This window comes from Anabas testudineus, chromosome 7 (genome assembly GCF_900324465.2).
Source record: "Anabas testudineus chromosome 7, fAnaTes1.2, whole genome shotgun sequence".
NCBI lineage: Eukaryota > Metazoa > Chordata > Actinopteri > Anabantiformes > Anabantidae > Anabas > Anabas testudineus.
Window position 1 is genome coordinate 6,277,374 of NC_046616.1, and position 16,528 is coordinate 6,293,901.

At 39.7% G+C, this 16,528-nt stretch overlaps 2 protein-coding genes across 5 annotated transcripts in view; one reads left to right on the forward strand and one right to left on the reverse strand.

The window, feature by feature from the left end:
* Nucleotides 1–5,104: 5,104 nt before the first annotated feature.
* On the forward strand, nt 5,105–9,899 carry LOC113167247 (RING finger protein 223). Its single transcript, XM_026367690.1, has 2 exons — nt 5,105–5,416; nt 8,497–9,899. Exon 2 carries the CDS (start codon nt 8,582–8,584, stop codon nt 9,290–9,292), a length of 711 nt encoding a protein of 236 aa, XP_026223475.1. The 5' UTR covers nt 5,105–5,416; nt 8,497–8,581; the 3' UTR covers nt 9,293–9,899.
* A 2,764-nt stretch (nt 9,900–12,663) lies between these two features.
* The window catches only part of ptpn11b (protein tyrosine phosphatase non-receptor type 11b), a 30,501-nt gene continuing 26,636 nt past the window's right edge, over nt 12,664–16,528 (reverse strand). For 3 of the 4 annotated variants that reach the window (XM_026367688.1, XM_026367687.1, XM_026367689.1), the window contains exons 12-16: nt 15,995–16,062; nt 15,743–15,894; nt 15,385–15,485; nt 15,066–15,190; nt 12,664–13,547 (exon numbers count right to left, since the gene is read on the reverse strand). In XM_026367688.1, coding sequence (XP_026223473.1) covers nt 15,103–15,190; nt 15,385–15,485; nt 15,743–15,894; nt 15,995–16,062 — 409 coding nt within the window. In that variant the 3' untranslated portion in view covers nt 12,664–13,547; nt 15,066–15,102. Of the gene's footprint in view, nt 13,548–14,506; nt 14,547–15,065; nt 15,191–15,384; nt 15,486–15,742; nt 15,895–15,994; nt 16,063–16,528 lie in introns of all 4 variants that reach the window. The other variant, XR_003299266.1, reaches the window with a different exon arrangement.

Sequence of the window (16,528 nt, forward strand, 5' to 3'; positions counted from 1 at the left end):
TAGTAGATATTTAATTATAGTATTTTAATGATGGTAATCAAAGATAATAAGTCATAACAGCTTTGTGAAAAACATTTTCTTAAGAAAACTGGAGTTGGACAACTATTTCAGAGGCGTCTTCTATTTACGTTACAATTAGAGCCTCTTATTAGTCTCAGACGTTGGTTTTTGGCGCTCACATAATGTAAACAGTGAAACAGGCAAAACTCTGAACATATTGATGTATTTACACTGTTTCATTCTGGGTGCACCAGGGGTGAATTGTGACAGTTTAAGATATTGTTTAACCTCGATAAGACCTGAAGCTGTAACTCAGACAAAGAGAGAGGGACAAAAGCAAGACACAGCTACTCTAATATACACGCAATCGAGTTAAGGAAGCCTAGTGCTGCTAAGAATACCAATGCCATTAATTTTAACTCCACTACCTCTGCAACTATTACTCATTCACCTCCCCCCAGTATTACTGCTACATTTGTGCTTCTACGCTACTCATCTGAGGGGCAGTGACGATTACTCACAGTGGGAGATATTGAATATTTTGCTGCAGTACATACATACTGGTTTCTTTACAGATTAGGAATTTACATAAAAACATGATGAGATTATCAAATACGTTGCATTTTTAAGGCTTAAGCTAGAGGCCCCATTTGGCCTATGAACACCTTATCAGAGGCCTATTAGTCCCAACCATTCTCTGATGGCTCATTAAAACTGCAAAACCTCAGAGAAGTAAAACTTGACTGTTTTTCCATCTAATTTACCAAATTAATCACCTCACTGAACTTCAGATTTACAATGTTATACTAGGAACCACTGGGCTGAAATACATATGCTGAGAGCAAACAAAGTAGGTAAAACTAGCAACATGTTGACAACAGCAACAAATAATGTAACACACAGGTGCTGCACACTATTGTAATCAGACCAGAGTTTAAGTATTTGACTGCATGCTTCTCTAAGGACCACCTAGCAGTAGTGAACATAACATTTTAAGTTTAATGGTTTAAATCAACCACACCATCAGTTGTACAATCCCTGATAAATTAACACAAAAAAAAGGAAAACTCACACTGCAAGTGTTGCATGAAGACGCTGAGACTGGAGACTGTGTGTGAGAGCACACCTGAACACACCTGACGTCTATCAGCCTAATCACAGGAGACATTTTGGGATAACGTGTCTCTTCAGCCTCTGGGGGTCAGCAAAGAGGAAACTGGCCTGTTTTAAATCAGGCACACATTTTCAGAGGACATTATATTACTTTCCTTTCTCATAAGGTACCTTATTTGTTTGTCTCTGTTTTATTTTCCAATCCTCACCATATAAACAAAAAAAACAACAACTAGATTTTGGCATGAGATCCTTTAGAGTCTTAATATATTTTAAAAAAAAAGAGCTGCCTTAAAGTGATAATGATAATATCACGTGATATTATTGGTTTATATTGAGCTTCAGTGATAAATACTGCATCAAAACACAAACATAAATTATAATAATAATTAAATTACTACCTGAACCTGACTGACTCAGACACTTGAAGCCTCATATTAACTTTAACAACTTGTCCGTCTCACAAACTCTGTGTTACACAGAAAAGGATGCCAAAAAAGATACGGGTGACATTTTTATTAAAGAACATTTATTGAGAAATGATAAATTGCTTCCAAACATGCCTCCAAGTTTTTGCTGTATATTGCAAGAACAGGTGTTTTTCGCTATGTGTCGTCATTTTCCGAGGGTGATTTTGCCTGTATGCACGTATAATTATGATATGCATGGCATAAACATATCCATAAAAGGTCAGTGTGTTGGAAAATGCTAGTCTCACACCAAACAGAAAAACTGCTTGAACTCAGTTCAAATCTTTGTTGTGGAAATCTATTCTTAGAAGTGTTATAGCATTTTGGAAACCTGAGCTGCATGACATTTATAAGCTGCTATAACAACTCATCTTAGCTTTAGTCAATTTCTGGATGATACTGATAAGGAGCATTATGAACAATCATAGAATAACACCCATCTTCCTTGATAGATGAGCTGGCAGAAAGCTTTATAGCAAGAGATGCAGAGCCAAGAACGTGACTGGTTTTCAGTTGAGAGCCATAAACTGAACAAGCTTACAGTAAACTGTAAGAACTTTAGAGCCTCACCCGTCACACCTGACTCTCACATAAGAAATAGGTGACTGTAACAAAACCTAATTTCTATTTATATTTGCATTTTTATTTATTCCATTAGGAATCCCCTGTAGTGTTGCTCAAATATAAACTACAAATAAAGTTCACACTTAACTTATGCACAAACATTTTGTCAGGTGCAGAGGACACAGCTCAAATGTTGAAAATTGAAAATTCAGTTTGAACCCCAAATTCGACTCCTGTTCGTTCTGCTTACATGCGTGCTGCGCCTTTCCATCTCACCCATAGCATTCAGTGCATGTGGGTTTTTTGTTCAGCAGTGACCTTCTCTCAGTCCTAACACTTCACTTGTTGACAGTAAAGAGAAGACGCAGGCAGGAAGTGCAGGCATGCTGGGTGTTTGAGCGAGACACTCATTATTCCATTCAAACTTCAATTCAAAAGTCACAGAAACACTTGCCAACACATTTCTCCTCTCATGCTGGAAAAACTGATGTAATGCTGCCGGCGGTTGCTGAGGTGTAGAGAAGCAGATGGGTGAGCAAAGGGCACCCTGAGGTGTCTGGTTTCCTCATCACTTCTCAAGAAGCCCTGTATCACCAGTGGGCCAGTGTTACACCTAGTTTTAGTGTTTCAAGCATTGTCCCAACGTCCCTGGTGTCTAAGTTTCCTGAGTGTTATGTTCCCTGTTATATTATCGTAGCACCGTTCGAACATATTGGTTTATAGAGACGTTTACTGAAGTGAGAATTTTAAGTATGTCCCCTCTCAGAAAGACACTCTGACTGACTTTACTGTCGGTATTTTGGGACAAATAAAACCAACTTTAATACTTAGAGCACTTGAAATTTAGCTGTGCTCATTACATCCAGAAATATAAAGTCTACATAAGATGATTTTGCTTTATTAAGGCCCACACCACAAAACCGCATGATCAAACTGGGTAACCTCCCATTTCCTGTTTTTATTTATTTATTTATTTATTTTTATAAAGGCCAAAAAATCCTAAATACAAAATGCAAAACTGTCTAAAATTTGAAGTCAAAAGTTGAAGTTTCATAGGCGCTAGATGAAAGTTTGAAGGAGCACAAAACCTTCGTCTCTTGACAACACAGTTTGATTAAAAGTGTGACTCCGGGCCACTCTGTGTTGTACAAGTGAGCCAAAAAATCTAAAACAATAAAAACATTTTGTGTTTTCACAAGACCGCAGACCGTTACTGACCATTATTATCGTTCCACTGAACCCTGAGGTGATACTCTTACAACAAGCAGCTCTGTGGACGCTACCAAGTTCACAGTGACAACATTATGGTCAAAGATTTATTACACCATGTGCTTAGCAGGCAGTTTAACATGTTAATATTAGCATTAGCTAATCTGCATCAATGCCATTAGGTTTGCAGGTATTGGATATAAACCAGAGTATGAGGAGGATAAGTGGATCCACAGCAGCACTGATGGGTTCTTATGTGATCAATCAAAGCATCATATCGGAGGTGGACCTAGATACAAACACAGGGATACTATGCACAGATCATACTGCCCATCCCCAACCAGCCACCCCAGACACAACATTGTTTGTTTCAGCCTGAAAAAATGCAAGAGCACAGACTATGACCTTGGTGGTTTGGCAACAGAACATGAAAATATCTTTTCTCTCCACGGTTTGAGTAAATATCAGCTCAAGTGGAGAGTCATTTTATAGTCTGCCTTACACACACACACACACACACACACACACACGCACGCACACACACACAGCTTTCCCGGTCACGTGTATCTCTCCCCCCAACTCTGAAGAACCCCCATTCTGCAGGATAAGTAACCTTCACCACGCCAACCAGTGACATGTTTATGTTGAAGTCACGTTTATGGATTCCAGGCAGGGGAATAAAACTGCTTTTGATTGTACACCTTCTCCTTCCTCAAAGCACTCACAACTCAACACCCAATAAATGACTTTGCTGATATGATAAGGCAGTATTTGTGTTTGGGTTACTAAATAACTGAGTCAGTTAGGCAGCTGTTGTTGCAGATACATGGCCATTAGCAATACATGCTATTTCTAATGGCCCAGAGACATTAGTCATTACCATAAAAGAAAACGAGTGATCAAATAAAACCTCCAACACACATCCTTCAAGTCAACTTAACGAGCAGGGCACTCCTCCTGACACATGTACATTTATTATTTTTTATGTTTATTTCCCGAATTAAATGCTGAATAAATCTTTATAAAAATCTTGGAACTGCAGATATAAAGAAAACGTTTATTTCTCTGAGTGATGTGACCCCCAACACCAAACATGACATAATAAGACACTTTACTTGGTGAAACAAAGCTGGAAACATTTTCAAAATACACTCGCAGACATTAAAAAAGTTACAGCATTATGTTAACAGGCTGGGAACATCCTGACTGCTGCTGATGTGTCATAGTGACCTACGACACTGCATGCCAGTAAGGAACAAGGAGGCAGTGGGAAGATAGCCCTGTATCACCACCTGTTACCTTATCACTGACTGAATGGAAATGAATCCTTTGTATGTTTGGTGCAGCGTAAATCTACTGTCTGATGAGAGAGTTATGTACTTTGTCTCTGGTGTTTAATGTCCAGTGCAGTTGTGTTATACACATCATCTGTCTCGCTCAGTTTGCATTTGGCCATTAAGGCAAAATACAGGTGCAGCTAGTAGTTTTAACAGAGTGTAGACATGATATATTTTACCTTGTGTCTGTATATTAAGCTGCAGACAGGTGAGGGGTATTTGCATTATACTGTATGTGTAAAAAATGGTAGAAAGAGGTGAGAAGAAAAAAGAGAAAGACATCAACATAGAAAGAAGCATGGAGGAGTGGTGAGCAGGCAAGAATGTGAATTCCTCCTGCCCCTCCTCCTCGTCTCTCAGACACCACCTCAAGGCCAAAACTGTCTACATTCATTTGCATAAAGGGCTAAAAAGGGAGCTGATAGAGCCGGGCAGGTGATACCGGCCAACGGACACTGAGAAAGGAGATCTCACAGCTGACACTCCGCAGCACACACTGAGCACACACCCACTTACACACACAAACAGAAACACCTGTAGCTCTGGAGGAGTATTCAGAGCAGTACAGAGGAGTACCTCCGCCTGGGAGGAGGTGCAATTCAACTCCCTGCTGGGATCTCAGAAGTCCGGCTCCACTGTGACTCTGGAAAAAATGCATTTTCAACAGCAAAAGGAGTGAACTGAGGAATAAAGAGAGGATCATCTGACATCTTTAATTCAAAGGTAAACTGGACATTTACTCTGGAGCCTTTGTGCCTCTTATGTTAGTGTCAGGTTGCTGAGGTTGTTACCTGATGATCTCATCTGTAATAAATTGGGTATTTCCTTGATCGCCTTTGCTCAACTCTTCTCACTCTACTACTGAAAGAGTAGACTAGTCACATTTCATCAGTAGTTTTCTGTATGTTCAGTTAGGATTCTCAAACCACTGTGTACAGTTGCCTGCATTGTCTGCTGCGTTTACACACGTGCTACCTACTTCAGTTAAACTGTTTGCCACAGTGCCACCCCCACCCCTTAGTTCAAACAATGTGCAGATCCAGTTTCATCTACTTTCAGACTTGGAACAGGTAGGGCAGCATTGTGGATGACAGTTGAGCTGAACATTTAACTGAAGATCCACTCTGGCACCAAGGGGCTATTTCCCAGCTACAAAGCTCAACAACTTTCTTTGTACACTAATAGGTCTGTGGGACAGATGAAAGGCCTGTACCACTGATAGCGACAGAGGACCATACATCCAAGCTCAAGAAAGTAAAAAATCATGTTTAAAGGTCTTTTCCCAGAAATGATTGAATTAATAGATATGACCAAAGCTATTTAAATTGGTTTTTCCTTATCTGAACTTTTTATTGTACCAAGCTTGTCAGCTCAGCAGCTACTATAATAAACTACTGGGGATTAAGGAGTAAAAGGTAGAAACTGGAGAAACTAGGACTGTGACCACATTCTGTTTACGCAAGGAAAAATATCCCCTAGTCTGACATCGGGTCGGACATACAGAGTATCCATTAACATCCTGAAAACTAAGGGAATGTGTGCCCTCTGTCCAGTCAGCAGATTAAAGAGTATAAACCTTTACCTAGGATGTTTTAACCAGGTCACTAGAAATGAATCAACTGCAGACACATACGAGTGAGGTCACATCAAGCATCCTGCTGAGCACGTGTGGGTTTTGTTGTAGATGAGTTTACAAGTAGAAATTTAATCTCAGCGGTTTTATTATTATAAAACATTATAAAACATTCAAATAAAGACATGGTAAACGTTGCCTGTTGGAGCTTATTTGATGTTGGCTACTGTGTATATTAAAAAACGGCTTTATATTAGGCAAATACTGGAGCCCGGTGTGCTCTCAAGGACTGTTGGAGGAATCATTAAGGGTGCAACAAAGGAGAGCCTGAGGCTGCTGCCAAAACTCCTTTCACCTTAGTGGCTTTTGAGAATGTGACACTGTTGTTGTTCAGCGCTCAGTTGGTTGCTATTTACTTAGAGCTCGTACAACAGGTAACATAGCCAGGGGCCCTAGAAAATGGCTTGTTCTTATAAAGACCTTGGGCTTCGTTTACTACAGGTAACTGTTAATGGCAGTTTTTTTTAGATGAATGCTTTTGCACCGTTAAACGAAGAGGAGCATAGCCTAGTTTATACTGATTCCAATCAGAATTAACAAAGCAGTTGTGCAGTGAAAAAAGGCAATAAGGACTGACCTTTTGCAAATGCACCTGCTGGTCAAGTCCACTCGTGTTTGCATCTGTGCAATATTTCCGGAAAATAGAGCACGTTGAGTTAGAGAGTGAAAGACGTATTCATTAACCCAACGTGAACATTCAAGAGTGCGAATGGAAGTTCTGTGTGAACACTAGCTATGCCAGGTAAATTAATACGATGATAGTTAAAATGACACAATGGTAGAGAGATAAAGGCAAAAAGTGAGGAAGTGAAGCAGTACTGAAGTGCACACTGATCTGACAATCAGCGGCATCTAAGTAAATACTTGAACGAGAAGGACGTCTTTGACTGTGACAGCTACACACTCACTAGACACTTGGTAGTTGGAGAAGTGCAGTTAATAAAGACTTTTGATAAATGTCTGATCCATTTTACCGGGCCACACTTTTGTGCAAGAGGTTCCAGCAAATGACCACACCTGACAGTGCGGTTTGAGTTCCAGCAATGAGGAAACTGGGTCATGATCGGTGTGTAGGAGGCTTTAGACTGATAAGATGTGTAATTATACCGAAAAATCTGTCTTCATCCTACTAAAGTATGTTTGAATTCAGGGGAGATGAAGTGGCAGAGCAGGAATTTCAAGGGCAGATGGAGCGATTAGATGGAGAACAAGCAGGGACTTTGTGTGGGTGCAAGTACCGGGGCAGGACCAGCCCTGAGGGCACAGAGAGGGGAACACCTGTGCTATGACCATTCTTCACCCCTAACACACACAGTATCGGCCACATTAGTGGCCATTAATACTTAACACAGAACAGGTAGATAATGTTTTTACCATCCTAGATAATAGGACGAGACCAGACTTAAAAGAGAGCAGCAATTTGTTCAAGTCCTGCAACCTGTATAGTGACCCACGGCGACCCGAAACCTGGTCTATTAGTTTCTGTACAGCTTCAAAGCTGCCGGTGTTTATCCCTGGTAGGGGAGGACATACTCAACTGTAACTACTCAATGCAAGAGGATCCTTTTACTAGCCACAGTATATTTGCATACAGCCTGACTGCCATTATATCCAAACTGCCTGGCACATTTTACAAAGACTCATGTTTTTTGAATACATGTAAATAACATAAGCAAACAGTGTAGTGTAATCTCTGTAAGGTAACACAGATTGTGTCTTATCTTGGCTGCAAGAATAGGATGTTTCGAATTTTGTCTTAAATATAATATATATAAATATTACCTGAAAATCTTTTTTTCTTGGTCCACACTGTAACAAATATATCATTTCATAATTTACAGTAGAACTAAGAGGCTCAAATATGGCTTCTCGTGTGTGTGTTTCTTTTGCTTTTACACACCCACAATATCCCACATTTGACCCATTTTGTGTCACACTTATGATTGAATTACTCATTGACTGATCCAAAACCTGTCACCTTTGTAATATTACGTTGTGTGTGCTCCAAGTGAGGGCAAATGTAGTTCAGAGTTCCACAGGCTTTATAAAATGTGCAGTGATTGACTGAAATCATGTTATGTGGTTGGGATTATGGATCTAGATGGAAAAAAAGCAGCAAGACGTGATCTGAACTATTAAAACTAACTGTGTTTCATTATTTGTCTTTCAGGATCCTGACGTTAAGGACAGACCAAGACGAACAAATAAAAGACCATTTAACACAGACTGGTCAAAGGAGAGGAAAATCTCTGAACATGGAACAGACTTCGATTTGGCACATGCAGGTTGCACCCCAGGATACAGCTGGAGACCAGCAAAAGAAGGTGTCTGTCGCCGGCCAGCCGGAGTGCTCCATCTGCTACAACACCTACGATAATGTGTTCAAAACACCAAAGCTGCTGGAGTGCACCCACACCTTCTGCTTGGAGTGCCTCTCCCGCCTCATGGCAATCTCACCAACTGACCACGATGCCAACGAAGGCAGCGCCTGCCTCTCCTGCCCATTCTGCCGCCACCAGACCACTCTGCCCAAAGAGGGACCCCCTGCCCTGGCCACCAGCCGTGAGGTCCTGTGCAAGCTTCCCAGCCACCTGCAGCATGAGGAGCCAGTATGGCTAGAGGGGGAGAAGCTGTGCTACAAAAGCTCAAGGCACAATGCCGGCTTGGGTGCCCCTGAGGGTCCCACTTCCTTCTGCATTTGCATTGACATTGGGTCCAGCAAGACGCTAGCTGTTCCTATGCAGACACAGCCCCGGACTTTTGGCGTGCTAGGCCGTATTTCAGACTGGAAGAGGGTGGTGCTCTTCATCGTGCTCATAGTGCTTCTTATTGTCATTGTGTTGTGGCCACTGCAGTGTGTATTCAGCACGGGAAACCTGCGCTGTGTAAACGAACGGCACCAAAACCCCACCACCACTATTGCCACAGTTACCGCTTTTACCAGGCGACCTGGTCTGTTAGGGTAAACAGAGTGACTAACCGGACTTCACTGTAGCTGTACATAATAATAATATTATTGTTCATCACACATAATATTTGTAATATTCGTACATTGAACATTTTTTTGTGAATAATTGCACTTTTGAGAAGTGCAAGTGCTTCAGTTTTTGAAACTTCCTACTGAACTACATTTGTTAAAGCTGCTATGTGAAGCTTTTTACTTTAGTGTGTGGAAGTTTGAAAACAGACTGTGACAGACCCCAGCAGGGGGGTCGTTTTCTCTGCACTTGTCACAAACAATAGGAATAATTATATATAAATCTGAGAGTCATTATGTCTATTTTACCTAACATCATGTTTAGTGATGCAAAACATTTGCAGAAGCCAGATTTATACACTTTCTTGAGGCTGTAGTTTAACCAGGAGTACAGTAGTTTAGAATTGAACAAAGGTCAAATCTGGTCTAACTGGTTTAAAAGTTCTGTCATAAAAGACAATGAATGTTAACCCCCAATGTGCCAACTGAAAACATGTACATATGATTTGTGTGTTTTGATATGTCATTGTTTACAGAACTAATTATAAAAAAGTAAAGTATTAACTGTTTCTGGGAAATAAAACGTGAGCATGATTCATATTGCTTAATTGTGGTTTATCATGTTCATGCACTTTGTGTATATCTTAAAAACTATGTTTATAGTGGCAGTTAATTGTTAAACCTGTCTGACTGGACTTGCAGTAAAATCTCCCCTAATAACAGACAAGTCCTGGTGTATTAATCCCGTCGGTTGATTAGTCGAGTTGTTAAACAGTCAAAGCTATTTACTGACAGTTATTTGTCATTTCCTCCTTGTCTGAACCTTAAACCCTTGAGTGTAACAACACAGTCTTGACAGGAAGTTGTCTTTATTTATTCCTGGATTAGGTGGGCCAGCTTCAGGAAAAGTCAGACTGTCTGTGACACGTGGATGATAAGATAGTTAAATTCTTACAGTCTGTGAGGAGTGGCCATAATAAAAGCACCATTTCCTGAGCGTCATTTTGTCAGCTGACACCAATAAATGCAGAGTGAAAGCAAAAAAAATGCTCAGTCACAGCTTCAAAGTTCCTCAAATAAAACATGGTAAAAAGAAAGTAAATAATAATAAATATTGTTTGTAAAAACAATGACAGCTTCGCATTAGTTGGTTTCATTTAGCTCTGGGTGATTTAAACTGGATTTTTAATGCAGCTTATGTGAAAATGTGTAAAACACCATTAATCAAACTCATCTTTTTTATTTCTGCCTTCTTTCCTTTCTCATGAGTTATAGAGGACAATTTTTAAAAGCCACATCAACCATGAAATGATCTGTCATTACTGGTGAAATTGTCTTACAATATTAATTTTAGTTCAATGGTCTTTATCTAGTGAGGTTCTCCGTAATGATGCTGTTGGTACAGTGGAACACTTTTCCAATTGAAGTGATAACTGGAGTGGATGAGGAGAGCCATGCAAACATTACATCATGTTTTTACCTTCAGTATCAGTAAGAAAGAGGTCTACATCTGAAAATCAGCTCAAGATTCAAAAGTGAACACAACAAAATGAAGCAAAATCCATATGCAACTTTACGTGCCATCATAAACTTTTATTCACTATATAATAATAAACCATTTCAATGCCTTTTCTGGCAGCTCATTTTATCAGCAGTTGCAGCTTATACAGCAACAAGGCAGATAGAAGAAAAAAGGGGGAGCACCTCCATTGAGCAACATGGGGCACTCGGTATACCACACTGTAACTCAATTCAGGCTGACTGCGGCCAACAGAGGAACAAGGAAACGAAAAGATATCAACATGGTGTTCAAGTAAATGTAAGAGGACAAGCAGAAAGAAAATATCATGTTATTACTGCACACCTCCATGAACTCAAATGTGCTTATCAATGGTGATATTACACCAATAATAATAATAATAATAATAATAATAGATACACAACACAAAATGCAATGAATGGAAACAATCAATTAGAAATATGCAGTTTGAAACCAATAAATCTAGAAAACAAAACAAAACAGTGATCACCGACGGCAAAAAAACAAAAAAATCTAGTGCACTACTAAAAATACTGCCGCAACCAGCGGACATCCAGACAGCCTGAGGCCAAAGATTCAGCAGTTTCACACTTTCAAGTATTAATGTTTCACCACATCATAAACAATTTGACCCAGATAGGCAAAGTGAAATACAAAAAAAAAAAAAAAAAAAAAAATCATCCACAGTGCAAGATAGTTCAGAAAGACAAAGAAAACCACTAAAAGTCATTTCTCATTCATCGAACAAAGATCATAGTTCAGAAGACAAAAGGAAAGCAACAAAAGGAAAAACCAGAGAGGGATTCAAACATCCCCACTGTTCAAACATCAAGCAGTGCAGCATATTTCCAAAAGAAGGCGTGCACTGACACAGGGCAGCAATCCAATTAATAAAACACAACTTTTTACTTACACAACGAATTAACCATTAAAATACACGACAACTTCTTACAACAGGAAAAGTTGCAAAGCCGACAGCCTGTGGCCCAAAATGACCAGATATCTGAGAACGGATGAAAAACAGAGGCAGTTGATAAAATTAATGTGTCCTCTTGTGAAAACTGGTTCGTCTGACAGGATGCTGTGAAAACTGCTGGCTACATGTTTACTTCACGTTAGAATACAACATCAAGGTCAACGCGTCAGCATCATAACAGAATACTGTTACTTCAGTACATTTTGAACTCGCTTGGTCACAAGCTGCAGCTGCAGAAACTGGCTAATTAGTGACTGAAAAAACAAGGTGAGTCCAGCCGGCGAGTGCCTTTGACCTAGTTTGTTGGACTTTTTTGTGTTGGTGGAGACGGAGGAATGATGAGAGCATAAACACTGCTCAGTGTGGCCTATGGTTTGTTTGATGCTTTAAAATAAAACCCGATCATGACAATACATTTGAAATAAGCTAGGTCAAGTTTCACCAATGTATTTTAAATTTGATTGGGATATTTTAGTGCTGATCCTGGACACTAAAAATAGTAAACAATCTGCCAGACAGCACAGAGGGCTCACTGGTCTGCGGCACCACCGTCTTCCTTATCACATCAATGACGTCGGCTTACTCGCCCCGCTATCATCAAGCCTGGATTATAGCCATCTTCTAAATTACTTTTTAGAGACAAATCTATTCTTCAATCTCAGGCAGATGGCCATCTGGCCTGCTGTAATCGTCCCCTTTCCCTCGTCTCCTTGTGATGAGCTCCTCCGACAGATGTTGAACCACATCAGACCTGCTGATGAACAAGGATAGCCGAGAGACTGCCAGGCTCAACTCCAACCACCCATTCAGGAATCCTCTCTACCCTGTTTTTGATCATATAAGGACTTTAGATTACTACTATAATCTAAGTTAGTGCTGGGGGATTAGACAATTGTGCTTTAAATTTATGTCGTTATTATGCTAACGGAATTTTGATGAATCTATTTGAAGTCAAAGTGGGAACACTAGAAGTCATGTGAGTCAGTAACCATTGGAAGTAAATTAAAAACAGAACTACTGATCAACTTTATCCCTAAAATACATTTTTTTAGACATTAGAGAGGGCTTGCTTTACATTTCTGTGCCTCACAATCCTGTAACATGGCACATGTCATTGCTATCACTCAGCAGCCAAATTACCAACCATCACAACTGGACACAGAGAAAGCAGCATAAACAGCCTGAGGTTAGATTCATAAACAGCCAGCAAAGACAAAGACAGACAGAAGGAGCAAGGTGATTTCTGGCAATGAATGGACAAACAGCTTAGCTTTGACCTCTTCTTGGGTCCCATTTTAGCTCCATTCATTCAGACCAGGACAGACTCCATATTCAGTGTCAAGCCCCCTCGTGGAAAAACTGGTTGTTTTTCACGTCACCTTGGGTTTTTCAGGGTTTGGAAACAGTACAGATATAACAGCAGGTTTGGAGAGGCTAGATAAGAGACATATCCTGTGACAAGGCACTTTTGCTGGTTAAGAAAAGGAGAGGCTTTGGAGGCTGGAGCAAAGGAAGAGGAGACGAGGGAGGATAAAGACCCTGAGCAGAGACACTATGCTGTCCAGTCCTCCTCTCCATGGAGGTTTTACTCCAGACAGAAAGGGCCAGCAGGAGAGGGACCACCATCAGCCCAGACAGGGTCTGCTGAAGTGGGTTGTAGTCAGAGCACCACACTCCCTCCTCCCCAAGGGATTTTCAGGTGCTGATGAAGCGACACCTCCGCTGTAACTAAGAGAAACACAAACAGACATGCAGGCTGGAGTTAGACGCTGGTGGCACTTTAAGTCACCAAGGCAGTACTCTGCTGTAATTCATGATACGGAGCTAAAAGCAGCAACATGCACTACACCTACAAGTTTATTTGATGTGACGACACAGAGCACATGTACTGTAGTGAGAGTGTGTGCATGTGGATTAATTTTAGGTTCAATAACTAGAAGTGGAACACAACATAAAAGAGCCTGTATTCTGCTTTGTGATATCTTCACATGAGACGTTTAAAATAAAACAGAAAGTAAAACAGCTAAGAGATGTGTGAGGGAGATAATATTTTAACATGAACTTTAACTTAAACAGTAACTTTATTTATACTCGACTGTTTGGATTCATTTGTGACACACTATCATGAGTTAATGGGACACTTCAGCAGCATCATCTGTGTGTTTCCTACTGTTGTTTGCCTATGGTTAAAATTGCCTATTACAAATAGAATAGACTGTAAATAAGCCAGAGTGGAGGGGTGTTATTCAACAATAACTTGTTCTACCTGTAACCTGACTTCTTACTAACCTCAAAAAGATAGCGATCATGTCCTAACTAACAGTATTCAAAGGCCACAGAGAAGAGATACCCATTCAAATCAGGCATGGAGAGCTATAAGGCACGGAGAGCTATAAATACATATAAATACATAACTAAAAAGATGTGTGTTTGCATTTAAACCTTAAAACACATGCGGATTAACTAAGACATGCTGTTTCAGTTTAAGAAACACAGAACCACTTACAAAATCTCATGCCTACATCCATCCTAAAATAAACCATATAAAAACATGAATACTAATGTGGAATACTATATGGAAAATTAATTTAACATGCATTTAAAAAATACATTCACTGAATGTTTAATTAAAACACTGCTCACACTTTTTAAAAGATAACCCCAAACCAAATCTATGATTCACTCACTTTAACACTGCTGGACCCCCTGTCTGCTCTATTAATCACTCTGAGATAGAGAAAAGAATGAGATGGTGAGAAATGAGGCTGATTATAATTTCAACCTAAATTGAATCTTTTGTTGCTGTAAGGGGAGCTGAGGTTTTCTCCCAAAGAAGCTCAGCTGCTCATGGCCACCCGATAATTTGAACCTTGAAAATAAAATAAGAGAACATTGCCCTTCTACTTACAGGAGGAAAATTAATTTGACTTACAGGAATAAATTGTAAGTGTCTTCTATCAGTGGAAAAGTTTGAAGGGTAGTGTTTTAACAGCTTTGACTACAAGGGCAAATTCTGTTTCTCGGACACATCTGGACAAATCTTTAGTTTAGGGCTAAATCATAGGTCTATTTTCCAACAAATGCTAAATTACACCTAATGGGATCTACCAACTCTAATAATTCTGTTGTCATACAGAACTTCATCAATGGTAAAAGAAAAACTAACCAAACTAATGGCTGAATATTTTCTGCTGCAGCAAAAAGAGACATTAAAACAACGGAAAATGAAATGAATGAAGTACTTACAAAAGAGACAGAGAGGGATGTGGAAGTCCCGTAAGCTTTACCTCCTGGTGTTACTGCTAAAAGACGTCTGAGGACTTTTAAAGTTTATGTTCTCGTAAACACTTGATGAGTCATCATTTGTCATCCTACAAAAACAGAGAAATATTCAAAACAAAGCAACAACTCTAATGTGGTTTCCACGGGTTCACAAATTTAAGACCTTGATAGCACACGAAATGGTTGATATGTTATTTATATATTTAACTACATGGCTTTAACCAGGACGCAGAGAAGAAGCAGACAATAGCTGTGTGATGACAAATTTAAACTTTATACTTACACAGAAGAAGAGCGTGAGGATGCCATGTTGGATTTGGACCTGGAGTTCGTCATCTGGGGATATTTGATATTGGAATATTCCCTCTCCTTCATCTTATTCCTCTGCAAAATGTCAACATGAATAAGGCAGATTCAGGTGAGATCTTTAACAAAGATCACATAAACGACCGTGTCTTTAAACTTTCAACAGTCACAGTTGGTATCCACATTGAGCAGTGGGACAGAGATAAGTACTATTCTCCAGACTGTGACGTCAAACACATCTCACATAAATATTTTAATCCTTCATTAGTGTTTTGGATTTTAGCTTCTCCCCTGGAAACCACTCTGGAATTGTGATTTATAGTGTAGTGGACTACCTGCTCCTCCTCTAGTCTCTTCTGAGCTGTGTCTATGTACTGCTGCACAGCCATGTAGATGAACTTATACTGGGCCTCTGTCTGCACCATGCCCGACCTCTGCTGTCGTACCCTCTGGATGGTCTTAGGGATGTCGATGTCACAATCTAGACCTTGAACACACAGTTGTAAACATACATTCAAAAATGAGCACAAACACGGTACAAAGATGTAAAGTAATAAAAAAAAGTCCAGTGTGTCTGAGTCTCGTACCTTGGCGGTTAATAATATCGATGAGAATGTCAATGACGATAATGGTGCCTGTCCTGCCAATGCCTGCACTAAAAACAAGGTGAAAAGTTAAACTATGACACTGATGAAATATGCACCAATCAAAGAGAAAAACAGAAATGATTTATTTATAAGTGTGTATTTGTTTTTATACGGTTACTAATGAACATGTTACATGAGACTTGAGGGCTAAAGAGTTTTCTTAAGACCTAATTGATGATAGAAGAAACAAATGAAAGCATCAGATGGTGAATTGTTGTTATGTCACATATAAAATGCTGTTAGATCTCTCTGACAACTCAAAGTTATTCATCCCACAATCACAACAATATTAATTTATCATCAGCCTGAGCAGTGAGTCATGTATTCTGTCAATTTGTCATTATGTTGGTAGCATGCTTAGGGAACAGAGCACACCATATGATACATAAATATTAAAATATTCCAGGAAGAAATTATTTATTAGGAACTAAATCTGAGCAGCACTGAGATCAATTTGAAATACTATTAGTTATT